We start from the raw sequence: 17,651 nt of genomic DNA, 5'->3' as shown, positions 1-17,651 counted from the left end.
AAATATACTGTCACTGTCTAATACAGGGCTATACAGGGTATTAGTAAGGTCATCCTGTCACTTTCTTTGCCTTCAGGGAAAAAAAAAAGACAACTTTTCCCTTAGCCTAGTTAGATATGGATCTTATTTTGGCCTCTGGGGAAGAGATCATAGAATTATTAGAGCTAGGAAGGATTGTAGATAACATTTCATCCAAACCTTTCATTTGACAGATGAGGAAATTGAAATTAAATGACTTCTCCAAGTTCATGGTTAGTGACAGAGGTGCTATTAGAACCGAGGTTTCCTGACCTTCAGTCCAGTGTTCTTTATATCATATAGCAAGCTTATTGGAATTTCTCATATCCCCAAGAGTTAACATTCTTCCTACCATCTAAGCTCAATCTCTAGCTTCAATTTCAGTCCGTTTTCTCTGGTTCCATCTTCAGGGGAGACAATCAGTCACTGTCTTATTTATAAAATTAAAAGAAAAGAAAAAAATTTCTGAAATATGCAGGAAAAAATATATATCTATACACACATACATGTATATATGTATGTATGTGTATGTATATGCACACACATATACATATATATGCATATATATGTATATATGTATATATATATGTATATCTATATCTATATCTCTCTCTATATATCTATATCTATATCTATATCTATCTATATATGTATATATATATCACTCAGCCTATTAAATGAGAAGAAAATGTCGGCTGGAGATTTGGTCTTTGTTGTCTTAGTTTTTACCCTTCTGCGCCTTTCCTCATCAGAGATCCTTTTCCTATTGTCTAATTGGAAATTACCTATTGTCCATTTTCACTGAGTGCAGAGCAAGAAGAAACTTAAGCTGTAGCAAAGGAGATTTAAATTAAGCCCAGAAAACAAAGAACTCTCTGGTGATAAGGAAAATGAGGAAGGTCACAGAATTTCCTCTTCCTGGAAATCTTGCATAATAGAAGATGGTCTATTCTTCCTAGAGACCTAGCAGCCTTTGTCATGAGAGCATTTTGGAGTGCCTGATCTATACTGACTGAGAACTATTTAGAGTCTTTGGTCATGAAAGAAAGAGGTCAGTCCCTACTTTGGGGAACCTTGGAAGTTTTGCTTGAGAAGCACTTTTGTGATGATGATGATGATGATATAATAATAATAATAATAATAATAAATAATAATAATAATAACCAGCATTTATGTGTCACTTTAAGGTTTGTAAAGCACTCTACAAATATTATCCCATTTTATTCTCACACTATCTGGGAGGCAAGTACTATTTTACAGATGAGGAAACTTAAGCAAATTAAGTGTCTTGCCTAGTAAATATCTATGGAGTTGCTATTTGAATTCTGGAAAATAACAAGCTCCTTGGTGTCCTTAGTTTCCGTGGCTCTGGAGCTATAACTGAAACATACCCTAGAGCTGGGTTTCTTTACCTAGATTCTGTCAACTTGTTTCTTTTTAAAAAAAAATGCATTATGTGTTTTGTGCATTTAGAAACATGATTCTAAAAAGGGGTCTATAGACTTCATTAGACCAAAGTGCCAAAGGGGTCCATGATACACATGAAAATAGGTCAAAAGCCCCTGCTTTAGAGCCTAGAGACCATACCAAAGAGTTTATGGAAGTAGGTAGAAAAAGAAATCAGCCTTTCAACACTTTGGCCAATCTGCTTGTTTTGGCAGGGGGAATGGAAACTGTACTCTATTTTGAGCAGGTGACATGTAATGGATGATTTCAGGTGACTCAGTAGATTTGGAGTGACCACTGAAGTGCCAAGTACCTCTTGGTGGGAGAGAGAAACTGAAAATCAATTCTTGTTCCCTTGCCCAGAGGTATATACAGCAAGAAACCTGTTTCACAGAATCACAAGATCTCTGAGTTGGAAGGGACCAGTCTAACATATATCTAAGTAAGAATTCCCACTACACCATGATTTACAAGTGGTTATTTAGCCTTTGCTTGAAGATTGTGATATGGGGAACCCACTACATCCAAGGTCACCCTAGTTTTGAATGCCTTAATCTAGGGAATGGAATCTCTCTAAAACCCAAAACTACATTGTAGACAAAACCCACCTGATCCTGGATCTAGAATATATGGGGTGTGTTTCTGTTGGTAAGGATCACTCCTACAGGCCCTGAAGACTACCAACCTTGCTTCTGTCTAGTGAATTATAGCAAGGATACTTGAGTCTTAAGATAGAAAGGTTTACTGTATCCCTTCAGGCAAGCAGAGTGCCTGTCCTGCAGTCTTCCAGAAGGGTTTAGGATAGGTTGGGCTGTAACATCATGAAGACTGGATGTAAACCAAAATACTGACTTGTGAACCTGGCTCTTACTGCAACTCTGGATCTATTATTGGGTTCCTAGGTAATGTGAGAAGAGACCTCAAAGGAGTCCTGAGATCAAGGTATATCAAAACCAGCAGCTTCTTCTTCCTACATTAATGGACCACCCTTCCTTTCGAGCTCTATCATTTAACTGCCTCATGACTATTTCTGGGATTCCATGCTGATTCTGGATGGTAGCCTTCTGTGAAGACTATAATAAATTATGCCCCGGGACATGGATGCAAAGGAAACAATGTCTAGTCTGAATATATCTCTGCTGATCTCCCAAGCAGAAGGATAGTTAGATATGACTGGTAGAGTGGGACCTGAAATCAGACGCAGAAGTCTCAAACTTCTAGAAGTGTAGGTCTAGTGATGAAGTCTGACTTAGAGATGTTTCCTTGCTAAACCCTCCAGCTATTTTACATATATATATATATATATATATATATATATATATATATATATATGTATGTGTGTGTATGTATAATATGTGTGTGTGTATATATATATGTGTGTGTGTATGTATATATCTGTGTGTATGTGTGTGTGTGTGTGTATATATGTGTGTGTATGTATATATATGTGTGTATATGTGTATATACGTGTGTATACATGTATATACACACACACATGTACACACATATGTGTGTATGTGTATATATGTATATATCAGAAAGCAGCTAGGTGGTATAGTGAACTGGAATGTGGCGTGCAGTCAGAAAGACCTGATATCAAATCCAACCTCAAACACCAATTTCTCTGTTTGCCTCAGTTTCCTCATTTGTAAAATGGAAATAATAATAACACCTATGTCCCAGGGTTGTTGTGAGGATCAAATTAGATAATAATTGTGAAGCACTTAGCATAGTGCCTGGCATGTAGTGCTATATAAATGTTATCTGCAGCTAGGTGGCACAGTGGATCAAGCACAGGGCCTGGAGTCAGGAAGAACTGAGTTCAGATTCAGTCTCTGACATTTTCTAGGGGTATTAACCTGGGCAAGTTATTTAACCTCAGTTTTCTCAAATGGGGATAATAATAGCACCCACCTTTCAGGGTTTTGTGAGGATCAAATGAGATATTTGTCAAGTGCTTAACACAGTGCCTGGCATACAGTAGGAATTATATAAATACTAGTCATTATTATTGTTTTATTATTATTATTATTAAAAAGCCAAGGCCTGATCCCAAGCCTCTTGCCTCGTAGCTATCCCTCCTTTTTTTCCCTTTGGTATAGGTGATAGCTGTGCTCATGGCTTGGGCTTAATTATTCTTTTTCTTTCTGTGTCTGTGTGTCTCCATATATATGTGCAACCATATATGTATCTGTATCTCTATGTGTGCACCTCTGTACCTATACCTGCATGTATGTCTTTGTGTATAGCTGTGTATATATGTCCTCCCAGAATCATTTATTTCTGGAATATCCCCCTAAATTTAAGCTGAGACCAGAAAGCATTCCCAGTCTAGTAGTTGTTCTGCCCTCTCAAAGGCAACAAGGTGACCACGCTGAGAAAACAGAAAGGAAGAGTAGATTGAAATGTGGAAGTACATGAAGTTTGGTGAGTGATAAAGATTCAAACTAGTCCCATACCAATGAAGCATCCAATAAGTATTTATTGTGCCTACTGTGTGCCAGGTAGGTACAGAGACAAGTGTGCATGTGTATACGCATACACATACTCTGTGTGTGTGTATATGAGTGTGTGAGTGTGTGTGTGTGTGTGTGCATATACATACACACCCATAGCCTGAGGCAGCTGGGTGGCACAATGGTTAGAACATGGACCTGGAATTAGAAAGATCTGAGTTGAAATCTAGCCTCAATTACTTACCAATTGTGTGACCCTGGGCAAGTCACTTAACCATGTCACAAAGAGTCAGACACAACTGAAATGACTGAAAAACAACAATACATATAGCCTCCCCTAACTCTATTTATTCTCTAATATATTCATACGTGTGACTATATTAAATTTAAATGTGCAATGTAAACATTTATAGTATAATAAAATGTTTGCATAAATATGAATATATAATAAACAAAACACTTATAAACCATATTAACATCATATGAATGTGTTATAGAATATAATATACTCAGATTTAATATGAGTAGACAATATATAAATATACATATAATATAGCAATAAAATATATATGAATATATTACATAGTAAACAAAGGGGCTGGGTTCAGAGAAGGCTACATGTAGAAGGTAGTACCTTAGGCTGTATCTTAAATGAAGAGAAAGAATCTGGGGGAAAACAAGGAAAGGAGGGAGGGAAAGAGGAAGAGTATATTCCAGGAATAGGGAATAGCCAATGCAAAGGAGAGGAGACGAGAGATGGTTGTACCTTAGGAACAGAGAGACGGCCATTTTGGCCGGATCATGGAATGTAGGAAGGGCGGTAATGTATAATGGGATTGGAAATATAGATGGAGGCCAGACTGTGAAAGGCTTTAAAAGCTAAACAGAGGAGTTCGTATTTTATCTGAGGGCAGTAGAGAAGCCATTGGAGAAATTGAGAAGCAGAGTCATTTGGTCAGACCTGTGACTTAGGAAAATCACTTTGACAAATGAGTGGAAGAAGGATTGGAGTGGAAACAGCTTTGAATCAAGGAGGCCAATTAGGAGGTCATTACAATAGTCTAGGTGAGAAGTGATAAGGGCCTGAAATAAGGCAGTGGTTGGGTGAGTAGGAAGGAGGGGTCAGATTCAAGAAATGTTGTAGAGGTAGAAACATCAAGATTCTACAACTGATTGGGTATGTGGAGTGAGGGAGAGTGAAAAGTAGAGGACAATTCTGAGATTATGAACCTAGGAGATGAGAAGAATGGTGGTGTCTTTAGCAGGAACAGGAAAGTTTGGAAGAGGAGTGGATTTGGGGGAAAAGATAATGAATGCTGAAGAATTATGGCAAGAGGTTTTGAGATAGAGGGAAGGGAAGAAATGGGAACTCATGATGATAAAGTCCTCAGTTTTTACAGTAAGGTAAGAGTGGGGCTTCTCAGTTGAGAGGGCAGAAGGAGAAGAAGATATGGGAAGCTTGAGAAGAGAAAGAAGATTTGGAAGGGCTTCTGCGAGACATGGGATGAGGAAGGAATGCCTCGCGGCCAGTTGAAACTGATGAACATGAATTTATAATAGACCCTATCATTGTGGTTCTGTGACTTTCTCCAGCTCTGATTGTGAGTAAGATAGTGAGAGTAATCTAATACTGGGTTTTGGCAAGTGATGAGCAGAACAGGACAAAGGAATGAGGAATTTGAGAGTAGGGAACAGTGTAAAGTTGAATTGGTTAACTATAAGATCAGAAAGGGAAGAAAGGAGTCAGAGGAGAGGGGTTGAAGATTGAGATGAGGATGAACAGGTTTAGAGGTGAAGCATATGGAGAGACAGAATGATAAGTTATGGTCAGCTAGAGGAATGTCAGAATTTTTTATTAAGAAACTAGAAAACTTGCTGTTTTCCACTGGTGACATCCAAGGTACGCTCATGTCTGTGTTTGGCTAAGGTAGGATTTCAGGAGACAAAAGAATTGGGAGGTTAGGGAGCTTGAGAGAGCATCAGCATGAATGTTAAGGTTTTCTGGTAAAGACAGGGGTTGGGGAGAAGAGGAAGTGTGTAACCCAGGTGCTGAGCACCTAGAAGAACGGTTTGGGGGTTGGTACTCAAGCCACCTTGAACTGTATGGGATAAAAAGTTTGACTAGAATGAAATTCAAAGTAGGACAGATTATTGAGTGATGACAATGAAGAAAGGGCCTGGAAGTGGCAGTGGGGAGTAAGGTTCATCCCAAACTCCCCCTCCAGGACCATTGTATGTATTGGGGTGGGGGAAGGGTGAGTGAAGGCATAGGAGGTATTTGGTAGAGAGGATGGCCATGGATACAATGTCATCTGGTGGAAACCAAGTCTCAGTGAGAGCAAGTAGGTGGAAGGAATATGAGAAGAAAAATAGGAATTAAGGGAAGTTTGTTCACTATGGCATGGGAATGCCAAAGAATACAATAGAATAATGTGTAGGATTGAGGAAGAAGGAGATGAGAGACCAAACAGTGGAGCTCAGGGATAGTTTGCTCATAGGAAGCTGCTAATTCAGTAATACAGGGATAGGGATAGTAACAGGTGGTGGGAGTCTGCTACTCATAGGGGGTGTAGTGGATGGCAGATGAATTATAATGCTCACAATCTCAAAGGAATGTTATTGCTGGACAATGGCCATGGATTTCTGAGACTGGGGTAGGGCAGGGTGTGACAGCTGATTCAGTCTGGGCTGGGTAGGGGCAAGGCTCCTGGTGTTATAACAAAGGAATTGAGACTGGGGCCTCTGAGCATCCATGTGTCCAGAATACCCATGTGTAAGGGAAACCTTAGCTATGTGATCATGGCCATCTAACCATAATGAGTCAAAAACCTCTCAAAGCCTCAGTTTCCTTATTTGTAAAATGAGACAGTTGGACCAAATGACTTCTGAACCCTTTCTGTTCTAAATCTGATTCAGCTCCAGGGAACTGGGGCAATCACTGCTATCCCCAGCACCTGGACTGTGGGAACATTGAAGTTACCTAAACACCCTGGTTTGTGTGTGGACACACTAAGACAAGCTTGCAACTTGTCAAAAGCAACCTTACTGATAAGAAAAGAAAAGAAAGGAAAATTAAAGCCATGGAAATGGATGAGATTGAGTTCCTATCTTAAGGCAAATATAGTCTAGTTAGGATACAAACATAGATTTAGAGCTAGATTCTAAATTTAGAGCTGGTCAACCTTGAGAGCAAGGGGTAATACTGGTAGGCCCCATCTCACAAAACTGTCGTGGAGAAAGTGATTTACACATCCTTAAAGGAATGGGAGAGGCAAGGTGGTGAGCCAGCCTGGAATTGAGGGGGTCCTGGGTCCAAGTCTCATCTGTGAGACATGCTGGCTATATGATTCCAAGCAAGTACAGGAAACTCTTTAAGACTCTAAGTTGCAAAGATGACAACCTGCACTGGTAGAGGGAGTTTCCCTACCTGGGAGTTCCCTGTACCAAGGACATTACCAGTCTAGTCCTTATCGAATTGAATGCAACCCCTTCATTTTCAAAGGATCGTAGATTTAAAGCTGAAAGGAATCTCAGAGGACACCTAGTCCAGGCCCTTCATTTTACTGATGGGGAAACTGAGGTCCAGAGAGATTTAAGTGACTTTTCTAAGGTCACATATGTAGTAAGTGTCAGAGATGAGATTTGGATCCAGGTTTTCTGGCTCCAAAACCAGTGATTTTTCTACTTTGTAACAGCTTCGTTCACTTTACAGATGAGGAAACTGAAACCCAGAGAGGTTAAATAAGTTATTTGTGGCCATATAGAGGCAGAGCAAGGATTCAAATCCAGGTCCTCTGACTCAAAATCTAGCAATTTTTCCATCCAGTCCTAGTTCCTTTTCCTTTATTATCTATACTATCAGCAATGGATGCTGTATAAACCAGCTATAGAGGCTTCCAACCCAAAGTCACTTGTAAAAGAGACTATGGATAGGTCTCTTCCACAACTTTTCTTTTCCCTAATCTTCTCTCTAGATATGGGCTTCCATGCTCTTCCTTTTGTGTGCTGTAATTAGTAGAAAAATTAACTCATTTTTATTTATTGCTTTCTTCACAACAATTCTGTAAGGTAGGTAGTGTATACCTGTTTGATGGATGAGGAAACAAGTTTGGAGATGTCAAGTGATTTGTTCAGAATTATACACCTAATAAATATTGGAGCCAGGGTTGAACTCATGTCCCATGACTACAGCAATGTTTGCCCCGTTCCATTAAGCTATCATGGCACCAATGCTAGTCAGAATCGAAGGGAAAGAAGGCAGAATACCTGAGTTCCAGTTCTGATTATGAAAGTTCACTTCTCTGTTTCTTTATCCTCACAAAATGAGGATAATAGTTGTATAATAATAATTATTATAGCTAGCATTTATATAGAGCTTTAAGGTTTTGCAATGTACATATATCATTGCATTTAATCCTCACAATAACCCTATGAGGTAGGTTCTGTTGTCCCTATTTTATAGGTGAGGAAACTGAGATAGACATTTATTAAGTGCTTTTTGCCCAGCGTCACATAGCTAGTAAGAATCTGAAGTAAGAGGACAGTGATTCTTTCCCAGTGTCTGTGATTCTCCCCTGGCGATTCTGGAAGCCTTGTTAATGGGTGACAAGATCATGTCTGCCATTTCTGTTTTTCTAAGATCATTGACTTCATCATTTCTTATAGCACAGCAGTATTCCATTATAATCATATGCCACCCCTACAGGAAAATAGATGGGGAAGGGGATAAGAGAAGGGGAGAGAGATGGAAGAGAGGAGAGACTAGGGGAAGGGATATTCAGAATGCATGCCATCTTGGGGTAGAGGAAGGGGGGAGATGGGGTGAAAATCTGGAACTCAAAAACTTGTGGAAGGGAATGTTGAAAACTAAAAATAAATAAATTTATATATGTTTAAAAAAATAATCGTATGCCACGACTTATTCAGCCATTCCCCCATTGATCTCTTGGCAGGAGGAGCATGAAACGGAAGGCCCTATTCACTTGTCCCTTCAATGGTGACTGCCGCATCACCAAGGACAATCGACGTCATTGCCAAGCCTGCCGACTGAAGCGCTGTGTGGACATCGGCATGATGAAAGAATGTGAGTTCCTTGAGGGGAGATAAGTTGACAAATACCCGATGGCTCAGCTGAGGATGGAGAGCCATGAAATCAGACCCCATGGTAAGAGGCTTAGAGAGCAATTCTAGCTCCTGTTCTCACTCCACCACTGCCAGTGGGGTATATCTAGTTTGAGCTCTGGGATAAGGGGGGAAGAGCCAGGTTGCTGCTGTCCATGGTGTCCTTCACTTGAAGGACTCAGTCTGACTGCACCTCTATGTCCTAGTCTCCACCTGGGAATTGGTCACTACAAGTCTGCACATATCCTAGGTCCTACCTGCAAGGGACTGAGTTCTAGGAACCTAATTGCCCTCGGGTTCAAGGCTTTGGGATAAAAGGCTACAAAGCATTAAAAGAAGGTCAGAGGCAGTAGGGAGACATCACCCTCTGGGCTTGGAAGGCCTGAAAAAATCCCTGAGAAGTCATCTTTGGGTCTAGCTAATCCTGCCTTTTACAATGATTCATACTTTCTGAGCTCAACTGAGTGCCTGAGGGCTGGCTCCTTGAAGAAACTATGGAAGGAGAGAAAGCAGAGAATTTCAGGAGCAAAGCTAAGGAAAATCTTGGAGGGTAGCCTAAACTTATGAAAGGGAGAGGATATAACACCATCAAGGGACTACTTAGGGCTGTCCTGGTGTTGCAGGTGAGGACCAAGATGAAAGATGTGTAGAGATGATGGAATCTGGTTCAGAGTTAAAAATAACCCCTGGACTTTGCCTTTGAGCTGTAGGCCTGGTTATTTTTTAACCAAAGCAGGAAATTAAACTGAACATAGCCCTCCAAGGTGCCCCATTTCTGCTCCCCCTGGCCTAACGTATGGTGAGTGGTTCTGCCCCAGCTTTCTTTATTCACCACTCTAGGATTATTGCTGCCTCTTCTACCCTTGCTACCTCCTTCCCCTGGTCACCTAAAGATAGAGTCCTTGCCCTGCCTCAAAGAGAGGCTTGGATGAAAAGAAAGGAGAAGGGGCCTCTGAGGCCAAAGTCTCTGAGATGTAGCCATGGAGGGCTCCCTGGCTACAGTAGAGATTTGGACAATGAGACAGAGAGGAATGTCAAGAATAGTCACATAACAGAACTTGGGCTTTGGGAATTCTTTCAGTAAAGGAAAAAAAATTCCTCTCACTATGGGGGCAAAGGGAAGAACTGAAGTCTTCACCTATGACACCAGTCTCATTCTCTGATATATAAACTGCAGACCTTATTCCTAGCCCCTAGTCATGGTGTTAGGTCGACACTTTAAATTCCTTAAAGATGTTTCTAGGCAGTGGTTCGTTTTCGCCTCCACAGAGAACACATCAGGTCTGGACCCGCTGATTTTTGGGCCAGCACCTTGCCCCACCCAGGTTAAGTGTTTGTCCTGAAGAAATTGGCAGCAGAAAGGTATGGGTGGCCTTCTGGACTTTTCCATTTATTAATTCAATCAACAAATATTTATTAAGCAGCTATTGCATACAGGGCGCCTTATTAGGTAGCATGCTGGATGTGAAGACCATCTATTGAAGAAAGTGGCACTGAATCTGTAAAATGTACTGAATCTGAACACCTGAGTTCTTAGGATTGAAAGATCATAGGGCTAGAGGACCTCAGAGGCCATCTAGTTTAACCCTCTTATTTTACAGTCCTTAAGAACCAAAGGCCCAAGAAAGTTAAGTGATTTACCCAAAAGTCATTCAGGTAATATACATCAGAGGTGGGATTCAAACCCAGGTCCTCTGACTCCAGACCCCATTCTCTTTGCACTGTATCATTTACCAACCATCTCTTGTGTTCCTAACTGGATTGTAAGAAACTCTCAGCCTCAGTTTTCATATCTGTAAAATGGAGATAACAATACCTGCCCTGCCTGCATCACGTAGTTATTGTGAGAATCAATGAGATGATGTCTATGAAAGTGCTTTATAAATCACAGCATATACTACAAGGGAAAGGTATCATTGCTGGTAATGAACTATTTGAATGTAAGGTATCATTATTATAATCCTTGTACTTTAATAGAATCTGTGATCTCATTAATTTAGGCATTCCCTCTGCCAGTACATATTTCAACCCATCTATGCCTTCTCATTCTAAGCAGTTCTCATCTTTCATCTTCTATGAAGGGGGAAGGGGAGGGACCAACTTAAGTTGTGACTAGAGTGGTAGAATGATTTGTCCAAGGTCATCCGGCTAGTTTAGATACATCTCCAACACAAGCCACATCTAGAACTCAAACCACAAAGAACTTTGACCACACAAAGCCACATCTAGAGCTCAAGTCTCTTGGCTCCCATTGTAGAGATCCTTCCATTACACCACACACTTGAACACCTTGACGAACTACTTGGGCCAATAGTGATGCTTGGGGAGAAAAGTTGCTTTGTTGGTTTTCTTAATCTGATGGCTAGAACCACACTGCTCCATCTAGAGCTTCATTTTCATTTCAGACTGAGATCCCTCCAAATCCCAGTGGGCCAGTCAGCTTTCAGTCCCTTCCCACCACTTCTACCTTTCTCCCTGCTAGCATCCATCCTTCCGCTAAGGAGAAGTGACAGTTGATAGGAAAGAGGAGCAACAGTGAAGTAGATTGTGCAAGGCCTGGTGGCAAGAACGCAGAGGAGAGCCAGCAGTGCTTTAGTGTGTGCCTGTCTTTCCATAACTCCTCCAAAACTGATGAGGCCCATCTTTTGTCATCTTTGTCCATTTGTTACATAGGAAGTGAAATCTCAGAATTGTTTTGATTTATATTTTTCTTGTTAGTGATTTAGAGCAGTCTTCCATATAGTTATTAATAGTTTGCATTTCTTCTTTTGAAAACCATTTATTCATAACCTTTCACTACTTATCCATTGCTGTTGGTCTTATAAATTTCAGATATCAAACTCTTATCAGAGATATCTGAAAGATCTTTTCCCCCAATTTACAACTTACTTTCTTATCCTTGTTTCATTGTTTATTCATGCAGAAGCTTTTCGGTTTCACAGGGGACCCATGTTCCTGAGCTCTAAGCTTCCTGAATTCTGCTACACCCTCCTCTTCTCCCCCAGCGTGTAGCAGCAGGACAAAAGGTGCCAAAGGTGGTACCCGTCCCCCACCCCCACCCCCGGCATGGCTATGACAGGTCTAGAGCATTTGGGGATGGGGAAATGGGAATCTGATTCACTATAAGGTAAGCCTAGGAGGAGAGGCCCATTGTCCCAGGTAAGACTGAACTGGATTAAGACCATGGCCAACAGGAATCAGGAGACCAAGGTTCTATTCTTTTTTGTTTGTTTGTTTGTTTTTTGCTCTTTGGTGAGGCAATCAGGCTGAAGTGACTTACCCAGGGGTCACACAGCTAAGTACGTGTCAGGTGTGTGAGGTTGGATTTGAACTCAGAGCCTCCTGACTCCAAGGCCAGAGTTCTATACACTGTGCCACCTAGCCGCCCTCCAAGGTTCTCCTTTTAACCCTGTCACACATTGGCAGCATGACCTTGGGCAAGTAGTTAACCTCTTTGGCCCGTAACTTCCTCATCAACAAAATGAGGGATTTGAACTAAGCAATCTGTAGGGTCCCATTTACCTTTAAAATTAGGTTATAATGTATAATCTGTGACTCAACAACTAAAAATCAAGTGACCATTGCAGCCTATAGCCTATTGTTGCCTGAAACTCTCCTTAACATCCTAGGAAAGTACTTTGGAACCTTCAGTTGCCTTGGAGAGGAACCTGAAGGAGGTTGTATATAGGAGGTTTGCTGTGTACAAGGAAAGATGGTAGGCTACACTCTACCTCTCCTCCCTACTCCTCAGACATGTGCCAAAGAATCCCGGCTCAGCCTCTGTTGGTGGTTGCATCCATGCATCCAACTGTATCCATGCTGATTTTATCTGTAATCTTGAAGGCTGGGTTTATATTACACCAAAACCTAGACTTTTTCTGGCTAGAGCAGGGCCATAAACCAGGGGGACTCTACAGCTGTTCCAAGAAAGAGGTATACTGGGAATAGGGGAAACATGATTGTTGCTACCTTATCTGCTTTGGATGAAGCTTTCTTGGGCTCCATTTGGCAGGTGCTGTCAGCTAAAGTAACCCCTAGGCACCTCTGCCAGGCATCTAGGTGCATTTATGTTCTTATCTCCAGGTACTTTTAGGTCTGTGTATCCAAGCCGAAGATTTTTTTTAAAATTTTTCTGAGCTGTCCCTTTTCTCTCATGCACCCAGTCTGAGGTTATCAGTTACCACAATCTAGATTTTGCAGCTGAGATATCTCTTATCTCACTACTATCCTGCCCTGTCCTGTTGTATAACTTTCCACGTGTATATGTCTTGTTCTTCTCATTGTAAACTACTTGTTATGTTCCTTAGTGTCCCCCATCATCATCGCTGTGACATCATCTCTGTAGACTATCCCAGTCTACAGTTCTCAGTCTTGCTTCTGAACTCTCATACCACTTATTACCTTTGTACATTGGGCAATTACTCATTCATTGACTTGTGACATCTCTTAGACTTTTATCTTGAGCTTCTATTTCAGCTTTGCATTGTTCTTTAGCTTGTTGCATATTTGTGTTTCATCTCCCTAACTAGGCTGTAAACTACTTGAAGGCAGAGAGACCTTCTATAAAACATCATTTATCCAGAGGTTACTCACTTACCTAGCAAGCTCAGCTAGTTGTAACTTATCTAAGAATTAGAAATCAAGAGAAAAGGGGAAAAAAAAGTCTCTGAGTAGCCAAAATAATGTCACAAAGTCCATGTCATAAATACTCACCTACTTTAGACAGAAAAGTTCCTCAGTTCCTCATTCAGGGTCTGATTACTCTTAGTTTGTAAACAGTTCTACCAACGTTAGTTGGCTTCCCATTTCCTAGCAGCGATGACATGGCTAATTTGAAAGGGTTGGGGGGGTACCATAATTAGAAGCAGGCAGGATGCTAGCAGGAGGACATGACAGTCTAACAAGGGAGGGAGGTGCTAGAAAACTATTTTTCAAAAGTGATGAAAGAACAAAAAGTGTAGCAGCTCCTTAATGTAGGGACAGAAAGCCCACACATTTCAATTGCTCCTGAGGGCATCACTATATTTACAGTAATTAATTTTTATAATCTAAGTCTAGTTGATGACACAAAAAACTAAAATGTATCTTCTTTGTGACCCTCCCCCAACACACACCCTGCATGTGTTAGATAATAAATACATTTGCATTGCTGGATGAGACAAAAGCAAAAACAAGGCAACACAATTAAGAGCTAAATTATATAGAACAAACCTAAGGTGCCATTAGGACTTAGAACAGTTTGAGCTAGAGGAGTGAATAAGACTTTCTGAAGGAGATGGGACTGAGCCTGGATAGAGAGATAGAAAAAAAAATTTTGAGGGGGTATAGTTTATCTCAACTTTGTGCTAAATGCCCAATAGGTGCCATGCACTGTCCTGGGCACTGGGGCTATGCAGACAATAATGATATAGTCCCTATTTCATTGTTTTGAGTTCTAGTCCCTAGACCTTCCAGGAATGTACTTCTATTAGGAGAGGAAACATGCTCATGTATAAGTATGTATACGCACATAACAAAGCAGACACAAGGTAATCTTGGATAGGAAGGCACAAATAACTGAGGGGAGTAAGAAAGACTTCCTCCAGAAGGTAGAGCTTAAGCTGAATCTTCAAGGAAGCCAAGGTGAGGTTGGAGAGCATTCCAGATGTGGGAGACCTCCTGTGCAAGGGTTTAAGAGAGCATATCTGCCTTCAAGGAATTAATACTCTAGTTGAGATGCATACATAAAAGATAAATATTTCTCTATATAATAAATACTTTATTATTATTAATAGTACAAAGTATTATTTTAGTACTTAAAAAATATAGTACTTGAGGGGGGCAGCTAGTAGATAGAGCACCGGCCCTGGATTCAGGAGGACCTGAGTGCAAATCTGGCCTCAGACATATAACGCTTACTAGCTGTGTTACCCTGGGCAAGTCACTTAACTCCATTGCCTAGGCAAAAAAAAAAAAATATATGTATGTGTGTGTGTGTGTGTGTGTATATATATATATATATGTATAAAACTTTATATTTTACATAGTACTTTATATTCATATCTATATGAACATATACTTCAAATATATATACTTTAAAATATATATACTTTAAAAATATACTTTATATTTTACATAGTACTTTATATTCATATCTATAAAATACAGTGCTATTTTATACAATACTATTATTAATAGTACTAATAGCAAATAGAATTTCTGTAGCATCTCAAAGAGTTCTTAGCAGTATGCTATATACTGTATAAGAATAATAACCCTCATTAATATTTTTAAACACTAGGTGCTATTGCTTATCACTGATGTGATCCTGCTTAATAAGAAGGGTCAGACTCTGGGCAAATACCCCTTTCAGTTAGTGGCTGTGGCACACACACTATCCTACCGAGGAGGAATGCTTGGATAGTCCCCAGTTTGCTGTAGTTCTCAGAGAGTGGGTGACTTTCTAAACCCCAACTCTGACTCTCTCTGTGTGGCCACAGCTTCACATCAGTATAGGAAATATATTTGTTTTCCAAATGAAAGCAGCTCTGAACCTCTTACTGGTAAAAACTTCACCTTCTCCTTTATATATTTGACTAAGTTATTGTAATACACTCTTCGCCTGGCCCCCAATACTCGAAGACCAGGTAGGTTACGTTTGACTTCTAGGGATTCTCCAATACCCTTAAAGGGATTGAGAGTCTAAGCTCTCCACAAATGGCTGCAGCCCCTACTGATAGTTTTCCCTCAATGAGGGTATCCCCTTGTACCCCTATACCATCAACCACTAAGTGATTAGAATTTACACAGAAATATTTATTTCAAAAGATAGAATCACAACTTTATATACTCACTCCAGTAACATGTGGTAGGCACAATCCCCTTCCCCCCTCCCCATGTCCTCAGTCTCTGGGGAAGGGGAAGGGGTTTAGGTTCATAGCTTAGCTCTACCCCTATAGAGCACAATCCCAGTTCCAAGTCTAATCCAGTCTTCTTCAGGCATGAGTGAATGGCTCCCCTGACTTCTCAGGTCTTCCATGCCAGACCCCCATCCCCCAGTACCATGGTGATCACCTCTAGCACCTGAAAATAAGAAGAATAGAAAACAACACCCCCATACCCTTTTCTCAGAGCTGGGCTAAAAGACAGTGAGCAGGGGAAGGATTTTCCTTCTGTCACTGGTTCAGTTCATGGTATCCATGCTGTGGGTGAACTGTGAACTTCGCTCTTTGGTCAAAGTAGATAAAAGTTGCCAAGAAGGAAGCAGGAAAAAGAAAGAGTGCAGCCAAAAAGAGCTATTGGCTCAGCCTCACCATTTTTAAAGACAAAGGCAGCCAATCAAAGGAGGTTTGATCCCCTATTGTTCCCACATAGTAGAAGATGCAAGCCTCTATGTTAGGCAATCTGGACATGCTCCAAGGGCCTCTCAAAGGCACCTCTATCTTAGGTGAACTGGACGTGTCCAAACCAGCCCAGGTTACACTATACTTAACTAAGCCCTAATCATATGACCTTGGCATAATAGAATTAAGGCTCCACCCCCCACCTTCATCAAAGCAACCAGAACACGCTTAGCTGTGTACAGTGTTTTACTCTTTGCATAAAATCAATTACAATACATTATAAGACATATATCATTCCCACGGCTTTTCCTAAATTCAGACTACCCCCAGCCCTTGGTAGGATGTTTAAAGGCTCACTCTAAGCATTAGAGTCCTAGGAAAGGCACAGTTCAGTTTGTTAAATCTACCTATGACCAGTTCTCCTGCAAGTAGGCAATATATAGCAGGAAGTTTAGGAAACTTAAAAATAGCTTCCATTCAATATCTGACTAATCCATCCAGTAAATCCAGTCACTAAATAATGACTTCAGGAACTTTGGATCTGGAGACCTCCTTGCAGCATGGAACTGAACATGGACTCAGATTATCAGAGAATTATAGAGCTGAGATACAGCACAGCAGCCATCTCATCCTCCTATACCTGAAAGCAATCATACCATAATGTGGACAACAAGTGGGTAAATCATCTGGACAAAGGGAAAGCTGAACAACTCCCAAGGAAGCCCGGCCAACTTCGGGACAGCTCTCATTCGTAGGAAGTTTTCCTTAACATCAAGCCTAAATTGGCTTCTTTGTAATTTCCATCCTTTGTTTCTGGTTCTGTACTCTGGGGTCAAACAAAATAAGTCTGATCCTTCTTCCATATGACCTACAGAATTTAAATAGGCCAAGAATAAAGGGAAGATATTTTGGATGAGTTGAGGAAAAGGATAGAACCTAGGTAGAATAGAAGGAGGTAAGATATGTTGGTATAAGTTTGGATAAGTTAGGACTCCTGGAGGTTTTTCAAAGTCAGATGGGGAAAGTGACTTAATATCTATAAATAATTTATGTAATAATAAACAATAAATATAAATTAATAACATATTCAAATAATCTAAAGCTATCATGACCAGCATGATAGCAAAGTGGTTGTTTTCAGAAATCCTTAGCAACCCAGAAACCTCAGAAAAAGGAATTATGTGCCAAATATAGGATAATTAAAGCTGAATATATAAGATAAAATAGAAACATCCCATGTGGCAAAAAACCTCATGAAATAACATCCGAGAAGTGAAATAGTTCCCAC

The 17,651-nt window shown here is 40.5% G+C and overlaps 1 protein-coding gene across 1 annotated transcript in view; it reads left to right on the top strand.

Annotated features, from left to right (window-relative positions):
- Window positions 1–17,651, top strand: part of VDR (vitamin D receptor) — an 89,812-nt gene that overhangs the window by 47,136 nt on the left and 25,025 nt on the right. The window contains 1 exon segment of the mRNA XM_020977191.2: window positions 8,873–9,003. Within this exon segment, the coding sequence (XP_020832850.1) occupies window positions 8,873–9,003 (131 nt within the window).

This window comes from Phascolarctos cinereus, unplaced genomic scaffold, assembly GCF_003287225.1.
Source record: "Phascolarctos cinereus isolate Bilbo 61053 unplaced genomic scaffold, phaCin_HiC Scaffold_1;HRSCAF=81, whole genome shotgun sequence".
NCBI lineage: Eukaryota > Metazoa > Chordata > Mammalia > Diprotodontia > Phascolarctidae > Phascolarctos > Phascolarctos cinereus.
This window is presented reverse-complemented; position numbering and strand designations above follow the sequence as displayed.